The sequence below is a fragment of the Moschus berezovskii genome, chromosome 1 (genome assembly GCF_049115385.1).
Source record: "Moschus berezovskii isolate FMDL1 chromosome 1, NW_MosBer_1.0, whole genome shotgun sequence".
Lineage (NCBI taxonomy): Eukaryota > Metazoa > Chordata > Mammalia > Artiodactyla > Moschidae > Moschus > Moschus berezovskii.
In genome coordinates this window covers 140,103,138-140,127,487 of record NC_142460.1, presented here as the reverse complement: position 1 = coordinate 140,127,487, position 24,350 = coordinate 140,103,138, and the positions used below count along the sequence as shown (strand labels likewise).

The window sequence follows — 24,350 nt, the reverse complement described above, 5'->3', positions numbered from 1 at the left end:
GCTAACATTCCCTATGACTCAGCTGCTGCTGTGTGCCAAGGGCTTGGCTGGGTTATTTTCATCAAGATCTTAATCCTCCTAACAACCCCAGGAAGTAGAAATAATTTTTCCTATCAATAAATGATTGTTCTTCATCATAAGTTAATAAATTGATGAAGCCTACATTTGAATGTAAGTCATTTTGGCCTTGAGCTACGTGTTGCTTTTATTACTCTATCAGGTTTTTCTGATGCATACAGTTTCGGAAGGAAATGAGTATTTTTATTTGTTTGTTAACTGCATATATTCCTGCAACAGAGAGTGCTAAGAATTTGACAGTGACCTTGATGGTAGCTAATGTTTCATTAAAACCTAGAGCTCACCTGGAAACAGTGTAAAAAGTGAAATAGAAAGCCTCAAAATGAAGGATGAGGAGACTCACCATGAACCTCAAAGTTCAGAAAAATTGTAAGAGGAGGCAGGAGGGCATCAACTTGAAAGAAGTCCCTAGAAAAGTGAGGCTGACTCATAAAAAAATGCAGAAAGAAAAGCAGAATTCTTTTGCTTTCTAAAAACAGACTTGGGTGGATTGTTAGAATTAAGTGGAAAAGTTGGAAAAAAAAGAGATACTGCTTTGCTATTTGCAGAACTCTGTTTCCTTAACACTTGTAATACTGGGAGGTGAAGGAAACCAGGGACTGATGCTAGGAAGGGGACCAGCAGAGAGAAAAATTGGTTCTTATTACCTTTTTAGTGGGCAGGTAAAACAAATTTAGAACTGCCGCTAAGTGAGAATGTATTGAAAAGTTGAGTGGAGGGCATGGCAAGGGTTAAGACAGGGAAAATGGAGATTTTAAAAGTGCTTGGAGGACTTGTCTAGTGATCCAGTAGTTAAGAACCCACCTTCCAATCCTGTGGACATAGGTTTGGTCCCTGGTCAGGAAAGATTCCACATGACATGAGGCAACTAAGCCCATGCAGTCCTCAACTACTGAAGCCCACATGCCTGGAGCTTGTGCTCTGCAGCAAGAAAAACCACTATAATGAGAAGCCTGAACACCACAACTAGAGAGTAGCCCCTGCTCGCCAAAATTAGAGCAACCCTGCATGCAGCAACAAAGACCCATCTCAGCCATAAATAAATAAAATTTTAAAGTTAAAAAAAAAAGAACTGGGAACTATATAATATTTCTCATTTTGAACAGGTCATGAATTCAGGTTGCAAACTTATATCCTTCAGCAACCACTGACAAGCTTTCATATGAGTTGTCTGCAAAGAAAAAACATGTTGAAAGTTGTATTTGCTGCCATTTAGTGGGTGACTTTAGTCCTCCCTCTTGGCCCAGTACTTGCCAAGCATATCTGGGAGTTAGTTTTACCTGGGACAGTTTTTTTTTTTTTAAGCATACAGATTCCATTGGAGAAGGAAATGGCAACCCACTCCGGTATTCTTGCCTGGAGAATCCCATGAATGGAGGAGCCTGGTGGGCTACAGTCCATGGGGTCGCAAAGAGTCGGACACGACTGAGCGACTTCACTTCACTTCAACAGTGAGGTCCATAAGTCTAATTTTTACAAATTCCCAGAGGTGATTGTGAAGGAGAAAATCTGAAGTCACATTTTGGTAAACACTGAACTGAGCAATCTCTGTTTTCTGGAAGCAGTTGTCAGTGATAAGAGTTTAGGGTAAAAAGTCTATAGATCGTTTCATTTGTGAGGAAATCATTCCTGGCTACCATTTATATAGGTGCGTAAAAATAGGGCATGTCACCTTGATCACAAATAAATTCACTGAAATTTAAAAGGTAAAGATTTTCTATTGCTTAAAAGAGCTCTTGTATAGAGAAGGTGAAATGTTTACGGACTTGTTATCCACAGCAAGTGGGCAAGGACAGCAAAGCGCCCATGGGGTCTGAGCTCCGAAATCAGGTCATCCTTCAGCCGTTACTGCAGAGCAAGATTTGAGAGGATGCTTTCTAATTCCCTTTTATACACTTAGACAATATTCTATGTATTATTCTGTGTAATTCTGAAAGTTGTAAACCAAGTTCTTAAAACACCCTAGATACCGTGGAGAAGCACAACATGATACATTTTTAGGAACAGTATAATAGTTTCTCTACTCTCATAGAATTTGTATTTGTATATTATCCATATCTGACTACTGGAATTTAAACTCCTTGAAGGTAGGGACTGAACCCCTCTTTCCCAGTTAGGCATGGCACATAAACCTCCCTGGATATCCCGAATGGAGAGGAATAGTTTTACAGGATGTATGATTAGGATAAAAACACCAAGTTATTCCTGGTGTGTAATCCAATCCATTTTTATTAGTCTTAAGTTACAACACTCACTGTTCAGAGAAGTTGTTGGACGTTTTAGTAGATTATTTTATTTTTAAAGCATGTAAAATGTAGAAATGACCTAGAAATTAAGATTAGTACTCAAATGTCTTATTTTTGTTTTGTTCCTCTACCCAATTAGTAACTATTAACTGAACTAGAACATTCTAGGCACTGTGTCCAATGCTGATTATTGGGAAGTTGGAATCAAGAACCCATAACGTGAGCTTTCTCTAGGAATACTTTACAGCTGCCATTTAATCTGTCCTTAAATGAAGTCACTTTCTAGTTATTGTAGTTTTGTTTTGTCTTTTAACTCTTCTTCTTGTAACCTCAGTAGTGCCTGTTCAAAAGTAAAGCAAACCATATATAATAATGTGATTCCTGCAAATTCTAACTTGCGATGGGATCCAGACTTCATGATGGATTTTATTGAGAATCCCTCGGCCCGCAGCATCAACTACTCAGTGCTGGGCAAGATCCTCAGTGACAACGCAGCCAATCGCTACAGCTTTGTCTGCAACACTCTCATGAATGTATGTATGGGTCATCAGGATGCTGGAAGGTGAGCTGGGCTTTTTGATTAAACATACAGTTCTACTTTGAAATTCAGATATTTAATTTGAGACATTTGGCTTTGTTTTTTAAATCTTATTTTGTTACTGAGTTTAACTCAGCTCTATTCCGGATGCTTTTCTTAACCTGGCTTATTGATCTAACATAAGATGCTCTAGATATAGTCTGTCAGTTGTCTGATCTGTTTTCAAAAACATATATGACAAAAATACCAATGAAAAATACACATAATTTTGGAAACATTGGACTTAGGTCTTCTTTTTACTTTTTTTAATGTTTTTTAAAAGCATGAATTTATAGGTCAGATTTGTTTACAGAACTAAAAATATGTTAATTGATATCTGTACTGGGTATTGTTTGTTGCTTGACAGCATTAAATATTAGAAAACATGTGAAGATGTTTCCTTTCTCTTCTGTTCCGTATTCTAGTAGGTAGTTTGTCAAGTGGATTTTTATTATGTCCTTGAATCTAAAAAATGAATCCCATGTTCGATGATACTGAAATTATGTGTTTGTTGAGTTTATCCTGTGTGAGTATTTGTCTTTTGTTACTTTCTCCTATGTTCTTTTTCTTTGTAGGATTAATGACATAGCCAATTTCTCCTCCGAGCTGACGGCCTGCTGTACTGTTCTTAGTTCAGAATGGCTGGGAGTCCTGAAGGCTCTTTGTTGTTCTTCAAATCACGTGTGGGGGTTTAATGATGTACTTTGCACTGTAGATGTAAGTTTTCTGTTTCATTTAAAAACTCAGCTGTGAAACTAAATATTCAATAGTAATTTTTTTTAGTTGACTCAACTCTTAACTGAAATATTAGAAATTGTTTTCCTCTCTCTAGCTATAGAAGTGATAAACCAGAGTGTGATTGCCAGGGATAAGTAAATGAAAAAAAAAAAAAAAAACAAAACACAAAACCCCAAAATAACTAAAATAGCCTAATTTAAAGTGGAGATGCCAGGAGTCTCCTTCTTTGTTAGCTGAGACTTCTTGTCTGTGGTCTACTCAGAGTAGTCTGTTCATAGTTTACTAAGTGCCTTGGGTCCTTCATGGTGCAGGGCATAACTTAACTAACACAGTTTGCATTCTGAAGTCAGCCAGTTTGTTTTCTCAAAGTGAGAAAAACTCTCTTAAGAGTATTGGTTCTGTTGTGTGGGATTAGGATGTCCAGGCTCAGATTTGTAGGAGTGTCCAGTCTTTCTTAGTGACTGTGTCTGAAAGTTTTTGAAGAGATGTCCGTTATAAATTTTCACAGATTTCCTCAACTATAACATTGCATCAGTGTGTGAATTTCTTAAAAATCCATCTTGATTCTTTATTTCTTCCTGTCACTTCCATCACTTCTTGCAGTAAATCATGTTATATATTAGTGTATCTCATATATAGAAGAACTGTATACATTATAAAAACTGCCTCTTAGTTAAAGTTTTATTTCCTAGTTCTGGTGTCTCAAGACCACATGGGCAATCCTACTCTATCCTGTGGGTACCTAAGATGTAAAACTCATATCTGTGACCTACTCTTCCAGACAGCAGAGACCCAAATTTCTGTCTTTAAGATAGGCCCTTAATCTCTCAGTTGTTTTTGTTTCACTTTACCTCTGCTTGTTCCCTCATCTGTAAAGTTGGAATTACTAGTATGAACCTCTAGGTGCTGTGCTCTTTCGCTGTAAATCTCTAACCATAGTTTTTGACTTACAGGACAGCTTAATGTGGAGGCTGCCATTACAGCTGTTTTTCTTATTATTTCTGCGAACGTCTTGTGAGATCTGTAAAGGGCAGAAGTTTCACTCTGAATGAATTTTTCTCCTCTGATTCTCCTCTTTGTTTCATTTTCTCCCTCACTCATCTTCACTCTTCTTTAAATTTAGGAGTTGGTGAGAATTTTCACAGTTGTTTTTAAAGCTAATTTAATTATCTTACAAAATTAAGATTAGTTATTCCTGAAAGAAACACCAAAACACTCACAAAGCTTGTTTTTCAGTTAGGAGAACCTCCTTGTTTTCCATTGCTTCCTAATGATCTTACCCTTCAATATCAGATTATACTGCATTCTGCCAAAAAAGACTTACTTAAGTTATATCACTTAGAGATATCTTCATTTTGCTGTTTTATTGTTTGGTTTCTCAGTTACATGTACTCAAGGTACAGCTTAGTATTGTCTTAAAGCATTGGGATATGGGTGAACCTCTTTCTTTGTCTTAAAAAATAGAAAAAAGCCTAGCGGGTAATACTCATAAGTGATTTCCCTCTACTGGTTCCTTTTGGGATTTGAGATCTTATTGGTATTGCCTACGTTCTCTTAGATATGAATCTTAAGATGTTATTCAAAAGGGTGTTAGGTATTAAAACATGTCAATGTTTTTCTTGAAGGTGAGTGACCTTTCATTCCATGATTCATTAGCTACTTTCATTGCTATTCTGATAGCACGACAGTGTTTCTCCCTGGAGGACGTCGTGCAACACGTCGCACTCCCCTCTCTCCTAGCCGCAGGTAAGGCTGCATCCCGGAGCTGCCCTGGTTACTTGATTGGTGCTGTAGTCTCTCACAAGTTGAAGGAGTGACAGAGTAGAATTTGAGTAGACATGCATTGGGCAGTAATACGTCTTCAAAGTAGAGATGGTAGAATTATAATAATTGTTCCAAACAAAGTCACACTGATTTCAATGGAGAAGGTTGGAAACGGCTATTTTAGTACTTGTTCTTAAGGGAGCTCTCAGGTTTCTCAGAAAAGAAATAGCCAGGGTTTTACTTTTTACTGTAAGGAGCATTTATTTAAATTATTCCAGAAACTTCAGCTTATGAGAAATGCGGAAGATATGTTCTGCAGTATGTTACAAAACTTGCTTTTAAAATCCTCTCTCCTAGCTTGCGGAGATGCGGATGCGGAGCCTGGGGCAAGAATGACATGCCGCCTCCTGCTTCATCTCTTTCGAGCTCCCCAGGCCTGCCTGTTACCTCAAGCAACTGGTGAGATGACGGTTGAAATCATCTGATGATGTTTTCATTTGGAGTTTTAGGTTTAACTTGACCAAGTAGGCTCTCCATTCTGTAATCTCCTTACTGATTTTGGTGGGTTTGTTTCAAGGCGATGAAGGAAAGGGGTTGTCAGCTGTTGAGAAAAGTTGTCAGCACCTTTCTTTTACGTAATATCAGGGTGTATTGAGAAACTCACATCAGGAGTTAATGAACAATAAAAATACCTCTCCTCCTTGGCCAAGTCATGCTAGAGGGCAGTGTGATTCTCCAACATACTCTTGTTGGTTATGAACCATACCCTAGCAGCTTAGGGCAATGGCATTTCGTTTATTCTTTTACTAAGGTGAAGGGAATAGGTAAAGAATTCTAGGGACTAGAATTTAGTGCAGTCTGTTCCTAAGGATCATTTCTATGTAAATGTGTGTGTGACATCAGCAGAAATGGATAAAAGTGCTACTGATTTTTTTCGATACGTCTCTCTGAAGAGCAAAGCCATTGTCTTAATAATTAAAAAAAAACGTACTGAATACTGGCAGTGTCTCTTAGTGAATCCATGAAATGTCAATTAAAGCTAGCTTAATAGCAATTAAGCGCCCACAACCTAACAATGAAAAGCCCTGCTGACTGTAAATGGTTACAAACAGTGGTTAATGATGATGATAAATCTGTTAAAGCTTTGTTGTTTTTCTTATAGGCAAACCTTTCCCTGGAATAAGATCGTCTTGTGATAGACACCTCTTAGCTGCTGCTCACAACAGCATTGAAGTGGGAGCTGTGTTTGCTGTCTTAAAAGCAATTATGATGCTTGGTAAGATTGTCCTGGCACTGAACTTGGTTAATCACCAGAAACAGAGGCAAAATAATTTCTATTCAGGTTTAACTCTCGTTAAAATTATTAGAAACACATTTTTGATTGTTTATTCTCTTGGAAAAATTAGTTGGTTTTTTCCAAGTTCATGTTCAGTTGGACTCCAAGAAGTCTGTCTATCCCTTACTTACAATTCTGGGGGAATTTAAATGCTTTTTTCTGTGTGGCATTTTAGCTGCCCACAGGGTTGTTAGAATTTCATTTGTTGGCAGAAGTCATGCTTTGTGATGAACTCGGTTGAATTGGTAATCTGTGTAAAGGTTTACATTTCGTGTTATATTCCTGGACTAGGACACAAGAAAAGCTAGGTTTTAATCTTAGTTTTTCACTGTGATCCTGAAAAAGTTTCTGTCCATCTGCCTTAGTTTTTTCATGCATCAGGTGATAATTACAATGATATTGATACTGTTAATAAATCAGTGTTAGATATCACACTTTTTTTCATTTAATTTATAATGTTGAAGACATCCCTACATCTTTATTGATATGTATTCTCCAAGAATAGTAGTACTATCTTTTCTGTTCATTTACAGTGCAGTATCTTAAAACATTTTTATTCTGTAAATTATTCAGGATTTGAAGGATTGGAAAGGGTTCTTGAATTCATCCTGCCTAAATTCAACTTAAGGTACCCTCTTTTGGTCTTGACTAAACAAAAATTACCTCTAATGTTCCAAAGGAACTCCTTTTGGCTAGAACTGAATTTTCTGAGTTTAGATGAATTGTTTTAGGTGAGTCTTAAACATGTTTTAGAATGTATCCTGACCCTTTTATACCTCTCTTTAAGAAGTATTGGGGCTTCCCTGGTGGCTCAGATGGTAAAGAATCTGCCTGCAATGCAGGAGATCCAGGTTCGATTCCTGGGTCGGGAAGATCCCCTGGAGAAGGAAAAGGCAACCGACTCCAATATTCTTGCCTGGAGAATCCCATAGACAGAGAAGACTGGTGGGCTACAGTTCATGGGGTCGCAAAGAGTCAGACAAGACTGAGCAAACAACACTTAAGTATTATTTGGTGATGATGAGGGTAGTTAACAAGAGTTTTCATAAAACAAGCTATTTAGAGTTCACCTTAACACACACACACACACACACACACCCCTATTGAAATGTCCAGGGATTTTGTATTTGAAATGGAAAGGTAGAGCCACATGGAGGGCCACAGCCTCTCCTCTGAGCTCTTAGTACTATACTGCCAATCTTAAATGCTCATTTCAGTAATGCTCATTTCTCTACTTTTAATATGTTTGAAAGAAAAGCTGGCCAGTCAATTCTAATTAATAACTAAATATAGGGACTGACCTTTTTTTACTGTAGTGTTTCTAATGCCCATCAGGGAACGATTTTCAGTCAACTCATGTTGAAAGTGTGGATGCATATGTGATAGACATTTTCATAGCAGAAACCAAAATGTGTACCATAGAAACATTATATTATCCCCTTGATTTGTGGGACTGGTTTAATCCCACGTGTAATTTGCCAACCTCTCTAAGTATACGTATTTTAATATCAGTGCCTAGTCACCAGTTTATTTTTATCTCATGGCCTTTCCTTGACCTTTTTAATTGGCCCCAGTTCTTGGTGGATTCTACATCTTCCTAAGTGATAGAGGGTTCTTCAGGTCTGAGAAGTCGGGATGAGGCTTGTTGAATGTCAGCAGACCCTTGGACCAGGCAGACACTGAACACTGTGTCTGTTCTATTGTCTCTGCCATTGCAGAAGCTTCTAGCACAGCCTTCCTGACCTTCTTAGTCATCCTAACATCTAAATTGAATAAGGATCTCCTAGACTGGGGCTGGCAGAGGTGTTTGTTTCCTTGTTTTTGAAGTTTTATTTGCTTCACTGTGTTCTTATCAAAGTGTTCTCTCAAGTCCTGTCCACTAGGATCTATTTTGAGTTAGGGAGATAGGACTGTTTTATAGAATTCAATTTCTAATTTCTCTAGTAGTTTAAGGTGTGGAAATAGTTGTTTATAGGGCTTCCATGGTGGCTCAGTGGTAAAGAACACTCCTGCCAACTCAGGAGACGTGGATTCCACCCCTGGGTCAGAAAGATTCCCTGGAATAGGAAATGACAACCCACTCTAGTATTCTTGCCTGGAGAATTCCACGGATGGAGGAGCCTGGGGTTGCAAAGAGTCAGACATGACAGAGCATGCATGCACATGATATTTATGGGCTTTCCTGGTGGCTCAGTGGTAGAGTCTGCCTGACAATGCAGGAGACTCAGGTTCAATCCCTGAGTCGTGAAGATGCCCTGGAGAAGGAAGTGGCAACCCACTCCAGTATTCTTGCCGGGGAAATCCCATGGAGAGTGGAGCCTGGTGGGCTATAGTCCATGGGGTTGCAAAGAGTTGGACACAGCTTATTGACTAAATAACAATAGCAACAATAGTTGTTTATATCTTCTACGGCTGGAAATAGCATGCTAAATGTTGGTACATGTAGAATTCAGTCTTTGTTCCAGCTTTTGAAGAGCTTTGTTGAATTAAATAAATGCCTATGAGTGAAGTGAACTTGGTGCTTTTTTGCATAAATATTTGAATGAGAAATGTATGATAATATATGATAAGATATTGAGTTGAAATGTATTATGTGTTCCTCTCCCCTTAAGATTTTTTAAGTAAACATTTACTAAGCAATTCTGATTTTTAAAATTCAGCAGAGTCAAAAGTTTTTCTTGGTTGATTTATGGGTTTTAAAAGGCTTTTTGCACTGACCTGGGGTTGGTTTCCCTTACAGTGAAGTAGTGAGGGCTTTATCTAAACTCATTTGTTGGTTACAGGAATTTTTCCTGTTCAATGCTTGTGATCTTTGTGGGTAAATAGACAAGAGTTTGGAGGCTCTGTTTCCATTTGGCAATCTTTGTTTTTCTTCTTTTTTTACCAAATTACATTAATTTTTCACTTTTAAAATATGACAAATTTTTGTCTTTCATGGCTAGAGAATACTTCTTATTTACAGGTATTCGATAATTCTGCTCAGTTTTTCCCCCAGAACTTTGTTGTGAGGAAAACACTTTCCTGAGCTTCATTTTACTAAGTATGTGAGAGGCTGATCAGGTGACGTTTTCTAATTTGGATGTTTACAAAGAGGAAAGTGAAAGGCATGGGTTATTCAATGAATGCCCTATTTTCCAGGGCTTCCTTAGTATGCATTGCCCTTTTCCATTCCCAGGGAAATAAATCTCTCTTGTCAAGAAGTTGATAGTAAGGTGGGCTAAGGCAAAACTTTTCTCTTGACCTATGGATAGAAAATAAGTCATTCATTGTAAGAGAAGAAATGAAAAAGGGACATCTAGAAGGGTGAGTAACCCATTTTTTCCTTGTCTATATAAGTCAAATGAATTTGCATACATTTGTGCTTGAAATATTGGTGAAATCAATGTTCTGTGATTATTAAGTGTGATTCATAATAGCCTTTCCAAGTTTGGTGGAAGTATACTTAATTCTATAAATGAAATAAAAAATGAGCCTTGAACTTGTTTTTTTTCCCATGTCCGGAGCTTCTCAGCGTTCTAGCGTTTACTGTCTTGATCCCTTCTCTTTGTTGCTGAACAACTTACTTTGCAATAATGATCCCATTCATGTATTTCAAATCTCTGAATGCTTGCCTCATTTATTTTGCAAATATTTACAATATTTTGAATTTTTGTGATTTTCCTTTTGTGATTCTGTTATGTAGGAGATGCCAAAATTGGCAGTAACAGTGTCAGCTCTTTAAAAAATGATGACTTCACCATGAGGGGTTTACGACGTGATGGGAATGCTGAGGATATCTGGACTGCCTCACAAAATTCAAAATCCTGTGGGAAAAGCATTTCCATAGAAACGGCCAATTTAAGAGAATATGCTAGATATGTTCTGAGGACCATCTGTCAACAGGTATTTTTCAGATTTAATTTGCCTTTAACTTTGAGTGTATTACTGTTCTTTTGGAGAGAAAGACCCAGTACTGTGGGAAACTTGTACATAGATAGTCCTCTTTTGCCTTCTCACTTTATTTTGAAATAATTTCAAATTTTCTGAAAAGTTGTAATAATTTATAAAGAAGTCTAGTATACCTTATGCACAGATTCACTAATTTTTTATATTTTACCATGTTTGCTTTATTGTGTGTGTGTGAGTATGGTCTCATATACTTTTTATTTCTTATATTTTTTACTTAAGCATTTGAGAGGAGATAGAATACATTGTTCTTTTTTACTTTTTAATATTTCAGCATTTATTAACATAATTAAAATACAGTTTTTAAAAGGAAGGAAATTTAGCATTGGTATCTTAGGTTTTTCTCACGTGTAGGCCACATTCCAGTTTTGTCAGTTTTCCTAGTAATCTTGGCTTTGTCTTTAGTTTCCTGAAGGTTAGTGTCAGATTATGCATTCCTCACCATGATACTGTAGAAGTATGTTATATTCTTCTCAGGGAATCACATCCAGAGGCACCTGAGGCCCATTTGTACCTCATTAGTGATTTTAATTTTGATCAGGCTGTCTCCATTGTATGTTTTTTTTAAATTTTTGTTTTGTATAGTTATCATTTTTCCCCTTGGAATTAGTAAACAGTTTGGGGGACACTCTCTGAGACAGTGCAAGTTTTTTGCTTCTCATCAAACTCCCTCAACCTCCCATAGAGCATCCATTTTGATTCTTGTCTAAACCAGTTTTTACTATGGTGGTTGCAAGGTGGCTTTTCCCTGCTCCTCCACTTTTTTCACATTTATCAGTTTGCATTCTGCTCTAAGGAAAAGCCTAACCTTTTCTGCCTTCCCTTTTCTGCCTTCCCTTCCTTTCTTTCACTTATTTATTATCCACAAAAGTTACAGTATACTCTCCTCAGTTATTTTCATGTTCAGATTGTTCCAGATTTGTCCAGAAGTGGGAATCTTTTCATGCCGTCTCTTGTGTTATTTTCACATCTCTCTCGCTCTTTTTGAATAAAAAGTATTTTCTTTCTTTCTTTCTTTCCTGTCTTATATTTTTCCTGCCCCAGACTAGAATTCTTCATCTTTTCATGGAACCTTGGTTCTGTTTGGAAGAAGATGGTGGTTAGAAACCAAGATCTGAGTTCTCTATGTGCTTATTGCTGTGGGCAATGTGCGTTTATTGCTTCTAGGCCCTTTTAGCAGACAGAGCTGGGGGGAAAAAGGATCCATATACGTAAATGTGTGTGTGAATAATCATGAGTTTATACTGATACCTCCAATTCTGTTCAAACAGCTCAAGTTTTTGTTAGCATCCCTTCAGTCTGTCTTGAAAGTGCTCTCTTCCAAGAGTCCTGGATACCAATAACATCAATCATTTACTGATTTGTTGACTTCTACAATAAACCTGAAGAAATTTTGGAATTACTACACCTATACTACTGTGAAAAAAATGAGTCTCCTAAAAGGAGTTGAGAATTTCTTTTTTCCCTAAGGTTTTACAGTATTGTGTTAAAAAGTTATTTGACCTTTCTTTTTCAGTATGGTTATATTACTCACTTGAAATAGAATTGATTTCATTTGGTTTTGTGTTCAGTTTAGATTTCTTTTCCTACCATATCTATCTTTAGAATAACATACTCCCAAAGGTCAGCTGGGGTTTCCTGGTGGCTCAGCGATAAAGAATCTGCCTTCCAATGCAGGAGATGTGGGTTTGATCCCTGGGTAGGGAAGATCCCTGGAGGAGGAAATGGCAACCCATCCAGTATTCTTGCCTGGGAAATCCCATGGGCAGTGGAGCTGGTTGGGCTACAGTCCATGGGGTCACAAAGAGTGGGACACAGCTTAGTGACTAAATAACAATAGCAACAACTGAACAACAGCAAAGGTCAGTCTACTGGCGAGAAGGTATACTCAGAGACGTACATCTCTTTCCCTCATCTTTTCTACACTGTGTTCCTCCCTGCCCTAGGTAATCAGTTTCATTATTTTCTGATGTATCTTTCCAATTTTTATTAAATTCTCCTTTCCTATTAAAAAAAAAAGGCATACCATATATGCTCTTTTTCACTTTGCTATTGGTATAATATAATGTTGAGTCATGTTTTCCTTAAAGTATACTGTAATCATGGTAAAAGTTAGCTATTAGTCATATATATGTTGAGAGTGTGCTGAGTTGTGCATTGGTTTCTAATTATGGGTACACATTGAAGTCACCTGAAGAGTTTAAAAACATTTTGATGCTTAAGAAATTACTGATGTCTGGATAGCATTACTGAGATTGATTAATTGCTGTGCTATGGAGCCTGATCATCCTTGACTCAGCAATTGTACTTGTAAGAAATTATCCAAAGAACATAATTGTACAGAGAACAGATGTGCACAGGTATTTATAAAGGTAACATTATTCATAATGATATTAAAAAGGAAGACAGTTTTCTCAGTGTTATACTATGTCTTATCTATCCAGTGGGATTTACTACAGTGCATTCCATAAAAGTGAGGGATACACATTATAATATAGAATCATTACTGTTACATAGCAAGTTAAAAAAGATGATTACAAAACAGTACTTAGAGCAAAGTTTCATTCTGCAACTGAAAACACATACTAGTGTTTTCTTTACTGAGCTTTCTGCTCACCTCCTTTTTTTTTTTTTTGCATATTTCTTTCTTGCATTCCTTTTTAAAAAAATTTTTGTAACCAAGATTCTACTTTATACTTGTAAGAAGTCAAAATACTGGAAAATTTCTAAGCCTTTTCCCTCCTAATTTTTCCATCTATTATTTTTTAATTGGAAAATTTGCTGTCCGCTTTCTGTTTTGAGCCATGAGTTTAGTACAATCTAATTGCCATCTTATTTTTAGGAATGGGTAGGAGAACATTGTTTAAAAGAACCTGAGAGATTATGCACAGACAAAGAACTTATTCTGGACCCTGTGCTCTCAAACATGCAAGCGCAGAAATTATTGCAGCTGATCTGTTATCCTCATGGCATTAAGGAATGTACGGAGGGGGACAACCTCCAAAGACAGCACATTAAACGCATTCTTCAGGTGAGTGAAAATAGTCTAAAGACTGTGTTTCTGTCATTTTAACACGTTCTTTGTGTTTATAATAGGAGTTACCGCCTCTCTCTTTTTGTCATTGCTAGCTAATTCTTCACTTTAATTAATTCTGATTTTTATTCCCCCAATTTTCCATTTTGTGTAACAGCCACACTTTATTGCTGGGTAAATACACACACTGCAAAAAGTATACAACCATTATGTATCTATAAATGCAGATATGTTAATTTGTATCAATATTTATTGTGTCTACATGAGAAATAAGCTTTGTAGAAGGACTGTCTTCATTATGTTATTCATAAAATATCAAAATCATTTTGTAATGGAGTTATTTAGATAGATTTTGGGAGAAGAAATGATTGTCTTATTCATTTCCAATGCCTAGCTGAGTAAGGCACATTATTTTAATGTTGTTGTTTTTTCCTTTGTTCTATAATGAGCATATGTAATAGACTTGGAAGCCTTTTGTGTCATAGGAATCCCTTTATCGTGTGTGATCATTCCTCTGTTTTTTTGAGAAAGAGAATACTGCAGCGGATTCTTATACTTTAAGACATGTTTGGTATTCTTAACGTGCTAACTCCATTTTCCCCAGAATCTTGAGCAGTGGACACTGAGGCAGTCCTGGCTGGAGCTTCAGTTAATGATCAAACAGTGCTTGAAGGACCCTGTGAGTATATTAATGAAACCATGAATGTGTGTGTCATGTTATGAAAAGCAATACAACATTGATGCTTGTGGATAAAGTAAAACACAGTGGTGCTTGTTTTCTCATGTCTGACTCCAGGGCTCTGGTTCGGTGGCTGAAATGAACAACCTGCTGGACAATATTGCCAAGGCAACAATAGAGGTATTCCAACAGTCGGCTGACCTAAACAATAACTCTTCTAATGCTGGTATGGGCCTCTTCAACCCAAACGGGATTGGAACTACTGATACAAGTAGCACGAGACAAAATGGAATAAAGACATTTCTAAGGTATTTTTTTTTCCTGTGGTTTTACAAAGCTATCATTCATTTTTCACATGTAGCTGCACATTTTATTTGGATAATGCAGACTTTTTTTCATAAAGCTGCAGGAATGTTAGGAAAATAATTGCTTGTAAGTGTCCATTATCAAATATGCTGCTGGGCTGCATGGTAGCTGAGCATTCTGCAAATGTGGTTGAGCAGGCCCAGACTCCTTGGAACCACAGATGACGTTCCAGAGGGGTGAATTTCTTTCATGTGCCCTGAGGCTGCCCTATTCCGTGGTGTTCCTAATATAGGAAACACGCTTTCTGCCATCTTTTTTAATTGGCAATTTTGCTCAAATGATAATTACAAAAGGCAGATAGACTTGTATTTCATCATTTTGGTGTAAAGTATAACTGGTGAATTTAGAAACTTTAGAAATTGGTTATTTATATGCTTTAATGTAATCAGAACATTTCAGATTTTAACCATGAGAGAAAGGCATATTGCTTGTTAGACAAAAGGACTGTTAGTGTTCAGAAAGCCAGAATCATAGAAAAACACTTTTCCAGACTTAAAAAATAGTTGAGCTATAGTATCCTTCCAGAATCCCACCTTTTAGTGCTTTCCATAAACATGAAGAGTGTGTGCAAATGTCTGGTATTTGGTGAGAGGAAACAGAGTATAGAAGTAAAAGGCAAATTTTAGAATAACCCATGTGTCCTGTGAATGTAAGTGTTGTTTTGGAGTTTCAATCAGAACTGTGAGAGCAGAGTAAAAGGATGCCTTGGGTATATCCTTGGGTGTAACACCTGTTTCCAATTTTAGTTCCTCTGAACGCAGGGGTGTGTGGCTGGTGGCTCCCCTAATTGCCAGGCTGCCGACTTCCGTGCAGGGAAGAGTGTTGAAAGCAGCTGGGGAGGAGCTGGAGAAAGGACAGCATTTGGGTTCTTCTTCCAAAAAGGAAAGAGACAGACAAAAGCAGAAAAGGTATGGCTGAAGTTTTGTTTCTATGTGAGAGGTTAAATAATGGCTGAAAAAATTCAATGTCCTACAGATGTACATGCTCATTGTACTCTGTTGGTGGTGGTTATTAATAGTTGCTAAGTCATGTCTGACTCTTCGTGACCCCATGGACTACAGCATGCCAGGCTTCTCTGTCCTCCACTATCTCCTGGAGTTTGCGCAAATTCATGTCCATTGAGTCTGTGATGCTATCTAACCATCTCATCCTCTGCCACCCCCTACTTGTCTTGCCCTTGATCTTTCCCAGCATCAGGGTCTTTTCCAATGAGTCGACTCTTTGCATCAGGTGGCCGAAGTATTGGAGCTTCAGCATCAGTCCTTCCAATGAACGTTCAGAGTTGATTTCCTTTAGGATTGACTGGTTTGATCTCCTTGCAGCCCAGGGGACTCTCAGGAGTCTTCTCCAGCATCACAATTTGAAGGCATCAATTCTTCTGCCCTCAGCCTTCTTTATGGTACAACTCTCATATCCATACATGACTACTGGAAAGAACATAGCTTTGACTATATGGACCTTTGTCTGCAATGTGATGTGTCTGCTTTTTAATACGCTGTCTAGGTTTGTTATAGTCATTGCACTCAGAGTCCACTGAAATTTCATCTTTGTATGGAATTGAAAATAATCTGATAGGCCAAGTTCTGTTACATAAAGTTTCCAGTTTATAATATGTAATGCACTAGCATTCAATTCTGCCTATGTACCCTAATCACTACTGCACTATTAAAAATACTGACTTCTCAGCTCCTCTCCAGACCTGCTGAATCAGATCTGGATATCCACAGTCCCTGTATTCAACAGTTGTTTAGGTTTTTTTCTTGTTATTTAGGTACTTATGCTTAAATTTCATGGAATACTTTATACTTCTGTCATACTGCACCCTGAAATAAGTTACTAATATTTTTAACATTTAGCGTTCTTATTCTAGCCTATATGTTTGGCTAGATCCTAATATATAGGATCCTCCAAGTTGAATATTTTTTAAGTTTTGTAGCCTGGAAAAGGTTTAAGTAATTATATTAGAAAAATGATTATGTTACTGAAAAAGAACATAAACATGTTCTAATGTAAAACTATGATGAATTTAGCACCTCAGAGGTAAAAGGAAATTCCTAACATTGAAAAATAAAAATTCTGAGCATTCTGAACATTTTGGGTTTCTTATGCCCTAATCAATAATAATTTCTAGTGACCTAATTGGTAGCTGCCATTCACTAAGCCCTTATGAAATGTCAGCCTCAATATAGAACTCATTACATACATATGTGGACTTTAAAAATCTCCCAGCAGTCATACTGAGGTGCTTTTATTATGTCCTTTTTACAGTCGAAGAAACTGAGGCACTAGAAAGTTAAGTAAATTTCTCAAGGACACATAGCTAAGGAGGTGTGAAGCTGAAACCCAGGTGGTCTGGCCTCTGAGTCTGTGCCCTTAACTAAAGTACACTTTGCTATTGGCCTAGCTTTCCACATATGTTGCTTGGCATCTGCTTGCTTCATCCCCTTTGACAGTATTTATTTACCAACCAGATAACTCAATTTTAATTCTCAAAGTTGATTGGCTAATGATGGCATATACATTGCCTCACTTCCCACAGGAATCCTAGATGCTATTGCAGAGATTGAAGATGGCTCTTCCTAAGTCAGTCTCTCTAAGCTCTGCTAGTGTAAAATGAAGCGGATTGAAATATTTTGACCTCAATCTCATTTTAAGAAATCTTTCTTTGCAGTGTAGCAAAATTATTTATCAATATGTCAGCTGGTTCTGATCATGTAAGAAATAGGACTAAACTGCCAATTTAAAATAAATTTTTAAAATCAAATATCTTAAAACTCTTTTACAAGTCAAGCCTGTGGGATGTAGTGGAGCTGTGTACTAGGTCACTGGCTGGCAGAATGGTTTTGGAGGCCTCAGACCTCGGTGCTCATCTCAGTTCTACTCATGCCCGTCTAATTGGTCTTGAGAAATGTGCTGAAAAACAACACAAGCGCAACAATCCTAATGGGCCTGTTTCCTGGATCCTAAAGTACGAATGGCGGCTCAGTGGTAAAGAATCTGCCGGCAATACAGGAGACAGGTTCGCTCCCTGGGTTGAGAAGATCCCCTGAAAAAAAAAGGAAATGGCAACCCATTCCAGTATTCTTGCCTGGAAAATCTCATGGGCAGAGGAGCCTGGTGGGCTAAAGTAAAGTAGATGGGATTGCAAAGAATCAGACGTGACTTTAGTAACTAAACAACAACAAAATACAAATACTGTGTGAGAGAAGTTTAAAAGTTTTTCTTTTTATTCTGTGTATACAGTGATATTCTTTCTGCTATGTTATCTTTGAGTTCAGTTTACTGATACAAATCATGCATTCTCTTCCTCCTTCCCACCTCCCCTCCCACCCCACTCAGATGCAGTATGAATTTATGCTCGTTTGCAGATGCCTTCAAGGACAAGAGAACATATTAAATTATTTAGAAGCATTACGGTGGTTTTAAACCTTATTAGTTAGAGATATGATTTAACTTTTCAAGTAGTCTTGGCTATTTACTACTTCCTTCCCTTTTCTAATAGTAAAATAAATAAAAACCAGTAACCCGAGGGCAGGAAATCAGTGTTGCACAGGAAGTAATCTGTTCTTTCTAACTAGATCTGCTGTTATTACTTCCTTTATAGTATGTCTCTTTTGAGTCAACAACCATTCCTCTCACTGGTCCTTACCTGCCTTAAGGGACAAGATGAACAACGAGAAGGCCTTCTAACATCTCTGCAGAATCAAGTTAACCAGGTAAAGTACAGTAGAATATTGAGCTAGGCAAGTATTTTCCTGATGCCATTCATTTGTTTTCCTTTCAAACACTGGGCTTAAACTAATAAGGGCAAAGCATGTTTTGATTAGATGCAGGAAAGCACCACCCATGTCATGTTCTCCTATCTGGCATTCTGGTCACTGTGATATTAGCATTAGTATAATATGAATTAGGCATTGGACAGATGTCTGTAAAAGTCACATTTTTCAGATTGCACGTAACTTTGTCATATCTGCTCCTCTCCTGACTTTGTCTCTTAGGAGAGGTCCTGGAGCAATCTGTGTTGCAGGGCACATGTCAGTAACAAGGAGAGCCTGCCCTCTCTCCAGGTCTTCTACTGGGTTTCCACATGGCAGGGAAGGTCTCAGCTTGAGCTCTGTAGGTTCAAAACTCAGTTTTACTGCCAGAACCAGGGTGATGCTGGTCTAGGGCACAAGATGTGTGCATGCTTGAGCCTGCTACATTGCTTTAGTTGTGTCCGACTCTTTGCAATCCTGTGGACTGCAGCCCATCAAGCTCCCCTGTCCATGGGATTCTCCAGGCAAGAATACTGGAGTGGATTGCCTTGTCCTCCTCCAGGGGCCTTCCCAGCCCAGGGATTGAACCTGCATCTCGTGAATCTCAGGTGTCGGTGGGCAGGTTCTATACCACGAGCACCACCTGGGAAGTCCCAGGGCACACGATACTCATTGCTAAATCAGAAGGCATTTTTAGTTCATTTACAAAGACTTTGGACTTTGCCTTTCCACCAGCTGTAATTCTCATGGTCACTATTTGAAACACTTATGTTCTGTGTGCCATGAGGAAACTGAGTGATCAAACTGGAATTTGAAAGTATAGAAAGGAGAAGAGTGGGTAGATTGCTTCTGTGGGATGTTTTATCCTATTGTTGTGCCTAATGGAGGCCTCCCACAGGGCTGTTGATTCTAGACACTGTGTCTTCTTTAATGGTACTGGATGAACCTGAACAAGACACTCGGTTCTCTAATAATCTGCTACGTTTTGGATATGTGAAATTTATCTCTACACAACAGCCAGAGTGATCCTTTTAAAGTGTAAACCACATGTTTTTCTGGTGCCCAAAATGTTGCAGTTTCTTATTGTGTGTTTGTGCTCAATTGTGTATGACTCTTTGCGACCTCATGGAATGTAGCCTGCCAGGCTCCTCTGTCCATGGGACTCTGCAGGCGTGAATACTGGAGTGGGTAGCCATGTCCTCCTCCAGGGGATCTTCCCGACCCAGGGATCAAACCCATGTTTCTTTCGTCCCCTGCATTGGCGGGCACATTATTTACCAATAGTGCCACCTGGGAAACCCCTGTTTCTTACTATACCTGGAGTAAAACTTCCCCGTACAGGCTTATGTGACCCTCCATGATTTGTCACTGGCTCCCACCTCTATCTTGCTTCTTGCCTGACATGGCCTTACTCACTCCATTCTGTACACAATGACCATGTTGCTGCTGTTCCTTGATCTTGCCAAGCATCTTCTTGTTGCACAGCCTTTCTCTCCGTCCCTGGAAGTTATCGACATAGTCAGCTCCCTCAGTTCAGCAGATCTCTGCTCAGCCCTCAGCTCCTTCGTCCCCTCCCATCCCTTAGCTCCACCTCCATCACTCTCTAAAATGACGACCACAGTCGTTCTCTGTCCCCTTGTCATGATTCTTACCACTTGCTCTACTTATTTTGATTTGTCCTATTACCAGAATGTCAGCTCCATGACAGCTTGTGGGCTTTTTTAAACTACTTTGTACCCTTCACCTTCCTTGGGGGAGATTCATCTATATCTTTTGATGAGATTTGAAATGCTCTACATTTACCATGTGGCATACTCACAGATCATCTGTTGGACTCAGTTACTTCTGCATATGACTCATTTCAGCTCTTTTGAGATGATTCTCAGTAGATGCCCTACTTCAGAGCACTTTTTTTTTTTGCTTATACATCTGATGCGGGAATTTCCCACTTGTGGTTTGCCTTCCCTGATCAACCTGTCCCTTCCCCAACATTTGTCTGAATAAGTGAGGAAGCATTTATTTAATAACTTGGTATGCAACTCGGCTATGTCCAAGATGTCACATTTTTCAAAGTTGGTTACGTTACCTTTGTCAAGGAAGACAAGTTAATTGACTAGCAAGCCTCTCCCCTTCAATGAAAGATCAGAGTAATGCATTTGCTAGGATTCACAGCCTGTCCCTAGAAATAAAAGAGGAGACTGATATATAATGTAATTCTATTTATCTTCATGGTGGTAGTGGTGGTGGTGTAGTCACTAAATCATGTCTGACTCTTTTGCGACCCCATGGACTGTAGTCCTCCAGGCTCTTCTGTCCATGGGATTTTCCAGGCAAAAATATTGGAAATAGTGGGTTGCCATTTCCTCCTCCAGGGTATCTTCACGACCCAGGGATTGAACCCACATCTCCTTCATTGGCAGGCAGATTCTTTACTGCTGAGCCACCTGGGAAGCCCCTTTATCTTTACACTTATCTTTACAAGACCAGTGTAATGATGTATTTTTTAAATATTCTTTATTTTTGTTAATGCTTAACTTGATGATCCTCTAAAGCATTTCCTAAGACTTATCAACAGTGTATGTAATTACATAAGATTTTTCTTAACAGGGTATGTAATTAGATAACAAACAAAAAATAGCTCTATTCCTGTCTGTGTGGAGGAAGGGGAGGAAAGCAAAATTTTATCCCCTCCCTCTTTTTTAATTTATTAAACTAAGAAGTTGTCTTCATCACTTAAAAACTCAAAGTTTAACTTTAAATATGGGAAAAATCAAATTTAACAGGGAAAACAAGTATTGGGGTTTGTGTTCATTTATTTTTTGGTTTAGATTTTAAGTAACTGGAGAGAAGAACGATACCAGGATGACATCAAAGCACGACAGATGATGCATGAAGCATTGCAACTCCGCCTCAATTTGGTAAGAGACCCTTCTAGCGTCTTTCCTCCATTAAATTTATCTCCATGTAAAAATAACTCCAGCTTTCCACTCCTGCTGTGGTCACAGTCTCCGTTACGAGGTGAAGCCCACTGTTTGTTCTCTTTACTACTTCCTTGACTCTCAGACCTTCTATTTTCCTGGCCACTGTCCTTCCTGTCTGGTCTGGCTTCTAGACAACAGTAGATATTTTTGGTATCTTCTTGCCTCCTGCGTCCCACCCCCAGTGTCTCTCTTTCTCTTTTCTGTTTGTGCCAAGAGTAGGTCTTAGGGAAGTACTAACTTGAGGTAAGCATTAGCTTTAACTTTACTTGCTTAAAAACTGTATTAAAATGTTCTTTAAGTCAAAATGTTGTCAAACTTTCCATCAAATTGATCATAAAGAGAAATCCCATAGGCAGGTTTTATAGAAATTTAACATTTCTTTCTCCGGCACATTCTTTTGACTCTTCCTTTTCTTAACGTACGAGACCAGATAAAAGCCTCTCTGAAAGATGGCTTGCCTGATGCTTGATATTAATTCCCACTTGTGAATGAGCAATCCTAAGGGCCAGGCCTTCCACTCATCATTACTTCTGTGTTACTGGCTCTTTCCAAGTATTATTATGACAACAGACTTAGATTCAATAGTAACTGACAAGACAAAATTTGTAGATACTGAGTCACGAAGTTTACATCTATTCAGATTTAATTGGGTGAAAGTAACCTAATGAAACTGAATATCATGAAATTTAGGAACAACAGAGAGCTAATTTTACTAGTGTGTAATTGATGTTGATGACGTGTCTACACTCCACACCTCCTCCTTTTTTTTCTGAATGACCAGTTCCTGTGCTAATGGAACCAAAAAGACTGGCAAATATATAGCTACTTGGCAGAGAAGACAGGATAATCCATAGCTTAGAGCAACTTTTAAATTTTTGAACCCCTCAAAATGTGGTTGTGTAAAGTGGTGGTAGTGGTCTTTGTAACACTATGCTGATTTTTTTCATTGTATTTTTTTATGTGCTAGGTGGGAGGAATGTTTGACACAGTGCAGAGGAGCACCCAGTGGACAACAGACTGGGCACTTCTCCTCCTTCAGATCATTACTTCTGGAACCGTTGACATGCACACTAACAAGTAGGTCCTTAACATTTCACATTGGCTTTGCTTCATATATATACAGTGGAGGCTTTCATATTCTGGCCACAGATTCTTCCACATCAATACTCTTAGGTTACCATTAACAGTTCTATGCCTTAAATAAAAATGCTCAGTTAGTTAACAGTATCTGGGTTTTGCTTTAAGGTGCAAATCTTTTCTTTCTCCTCCTAGTGAATTATTCACAACAGTTCTTGACATGCTGGGTGTTTTAATCAATGGAACACTGGCCTCTGACCTATCGAATGCATCCCCAGGGGGATCTGAAGAGAACAAACGCGCATACATGAACTTAGTCAAGAAACTGAAAGTAAGTTTGTAGGAGTTCACGTGGCTTCTGGATTTGTTATTTAGCGGGGGATCTGAAGAGAACAAACGCGCATACATGAACTTAGTCAAGAAACTGAAAGTAAGTTTGTGGCCTGCTTAGGAGTTCACGTGGCTTCTGGATTTGTTATTTAGCACACGTTATTTTATTACTCCTTAAATCAGACGTTATTTTTTACGTTCAACTTAGTATCAGGTGATTATTTTGCTGTTTGTTTTACCTCAGCTTCTCAGTACCCCAAAGTTAGAAGTATATATAGCTTGAAGATTTTTCTTAAAATAATTATACTCATAAAACATATTTAATTTTTTAAAGGACTGTAGAAGTCCATTATCAAATATGTAACCAAAATGCCAACATTAGATTTAGGGTAAATTTCATCTTCCACTGGCAACATGCAGTTGAATATTAAACATTTGCATTGCTATTTCTAAATTCAGTTCATTTGCCTAGCCACTAATACAGTTTTTTGAAATAAACTATAAACGAACAATGCAGGAAAAAAATTAGTATATCCGATGACCTTACTAATAAAACAACCAATGGTTACCTTGTGGCCTGACTGTGGATTGGAGAACGTGTTCCGTGCCGCAGCTCCTGTCTTCGGGTTGCAAATACTACTGTGGGTTTTTGTCATTTCAGCACTGTGATGTTTGTTGTGTAACAAGGGTGCCTTCATATGTGTTCTATTTTCTACTTAAATAGAAGAAATGAAACATAAGCACACGGTCACTGAGAGCTGCCCCCTAGACCCTGTTGAAGGTTAAAGAACATTCCAGCTATAAAAAGGAAATGTTTCATAGGGGAACTTCCTCCTTGTAAACGTTTCCCTTTGTTATAATTTCTGTCTCACTTCTGTCTCTCTCACTGTCTCTCTTTTTCAGAAAGAGCTGGGGGACAAGCGGTCAGAAAGTATTGACAAAGTTCGACAGCTGTTACCTTTGCCAAAACAGACATGTGACGTCATTACCTGTGAGCCTATGGGCTCCTTGATTGACACAAAGGGAAACAAAATTGCTGGATTCGATTCTATAGATAAAAAACAGGCAAGAGGAAATGTTTGTTCCTTATGTATATAAATACATGCACTTATTCTTTCTTGTCTTCCTATAGGGCATATGAAACATCTTAATTTTATTGTTTCTTGATTTTTTAAAACATAGCCTTGTCATTTAAATGCAGTGGTCTTTGGCATTATCATACAGATAATGATGTTGAAGATCTTCATTTAAATGTTTTCCTGAATTTAAATGAATTTTTGAAGCCCATCAAGGGAAAAGTAAGTAAAACCTTGTTAAAAAAAAAAAAGAAATATGTTTAGTAGATGAAAAAATTTGTATTGATAAAAGTCTCCGTGTAGTTTAAAATTTTTAATTAAAATTCAAATAGCTTTAAAATTTAAAGCTGTTTAAAATTTTTTTAAGT

The 24,350-nt window shown here is 38.0% G+C and overlaps 2 protein-coding genes across 2 annotated transcripts in view; one reads left to right on the top strand and one right to left on the bottom strand.

The window, feature by feature from the left end:
* The window catches only part of P2RY12 (purinergic receptor P2Y12), a 49,955-nt gene extending 26,423 nt beyond the window's left edge, over positions 1 to 23,532 (bottom strand). The window contains exon 1 of the mRNA XM_055411626.2: positions 23,476 to 23,532. The gene's annotated coding sequence lies outside the window, so the exon portion shown is untranslated. The remainder of the gene's footprint in view (positions 1 to 23,475) is intronic.
* MED12L (mediator complex subunit 12L) overlaps positions 1 to 24,350 on the top strand; it is a 378,565-nt gene that overhangs the window by 313,169 nt on the left and 41,046 nt on the right. The window contains exons 23-37 of the mRNA XM_088839846.1: positions 2,659 to 2,886; positions 3,477 to 3,618; positions 5,265 to 5,385; positions 5,761 to 5,862; positions 6,566 to 6,679; positions 10,422 to 10,621; positions 13,527 to 13,715; positions 14,323 to 14,397; positions 14,515 to 14,705; positions 15,510 to 15,671; positions 18,368 to 18,479; positions 21,347 to 21,436; positions 22,467 to 22,576; positions 22,772 to 22,907; positions 23,810 to 23,971. Coding sequence (XP_088695972.1) covers positions 2,659 to 2,886; positions 3,477 to 3,618; positions 5,265 to 5,385; positions 5,761 to 5,862; positions 6,566 to 6,679; positions 10,422 to 10,621; positions 13,527 to 13,715; positions 14,323 to 14,397; positions 14,515 to 14,705; positions 15,510 to 15,671; positions 18,368 to 18,479; positions 21,347 to 21,436; positions 22,467 to 22,576; positions 22,772 to 22,907; positions 23,810 to 23,971 — 2,134 coding nt within the window. The remainder of the gene's footprint in view (positions 1 to 2,658; positions 2,887 to 3,476; positions 3,619 to 5,264; positions 5,386 to 5,760; positions 5,863 to 6,565; positions 6,680 to 10,421; positions 10,622 to 13,526; positions 13,716 to 14,322; positions 14,398 to 14,514; positions 14,706 to 15,509; positions 15,672 to 18,367; positions 18,480 to 21,346; positions 21,437 to 22,466; positions 22,577 to 22,771; positions 22,908 to 23,809; positions 23,972 to 24,350) is intronic.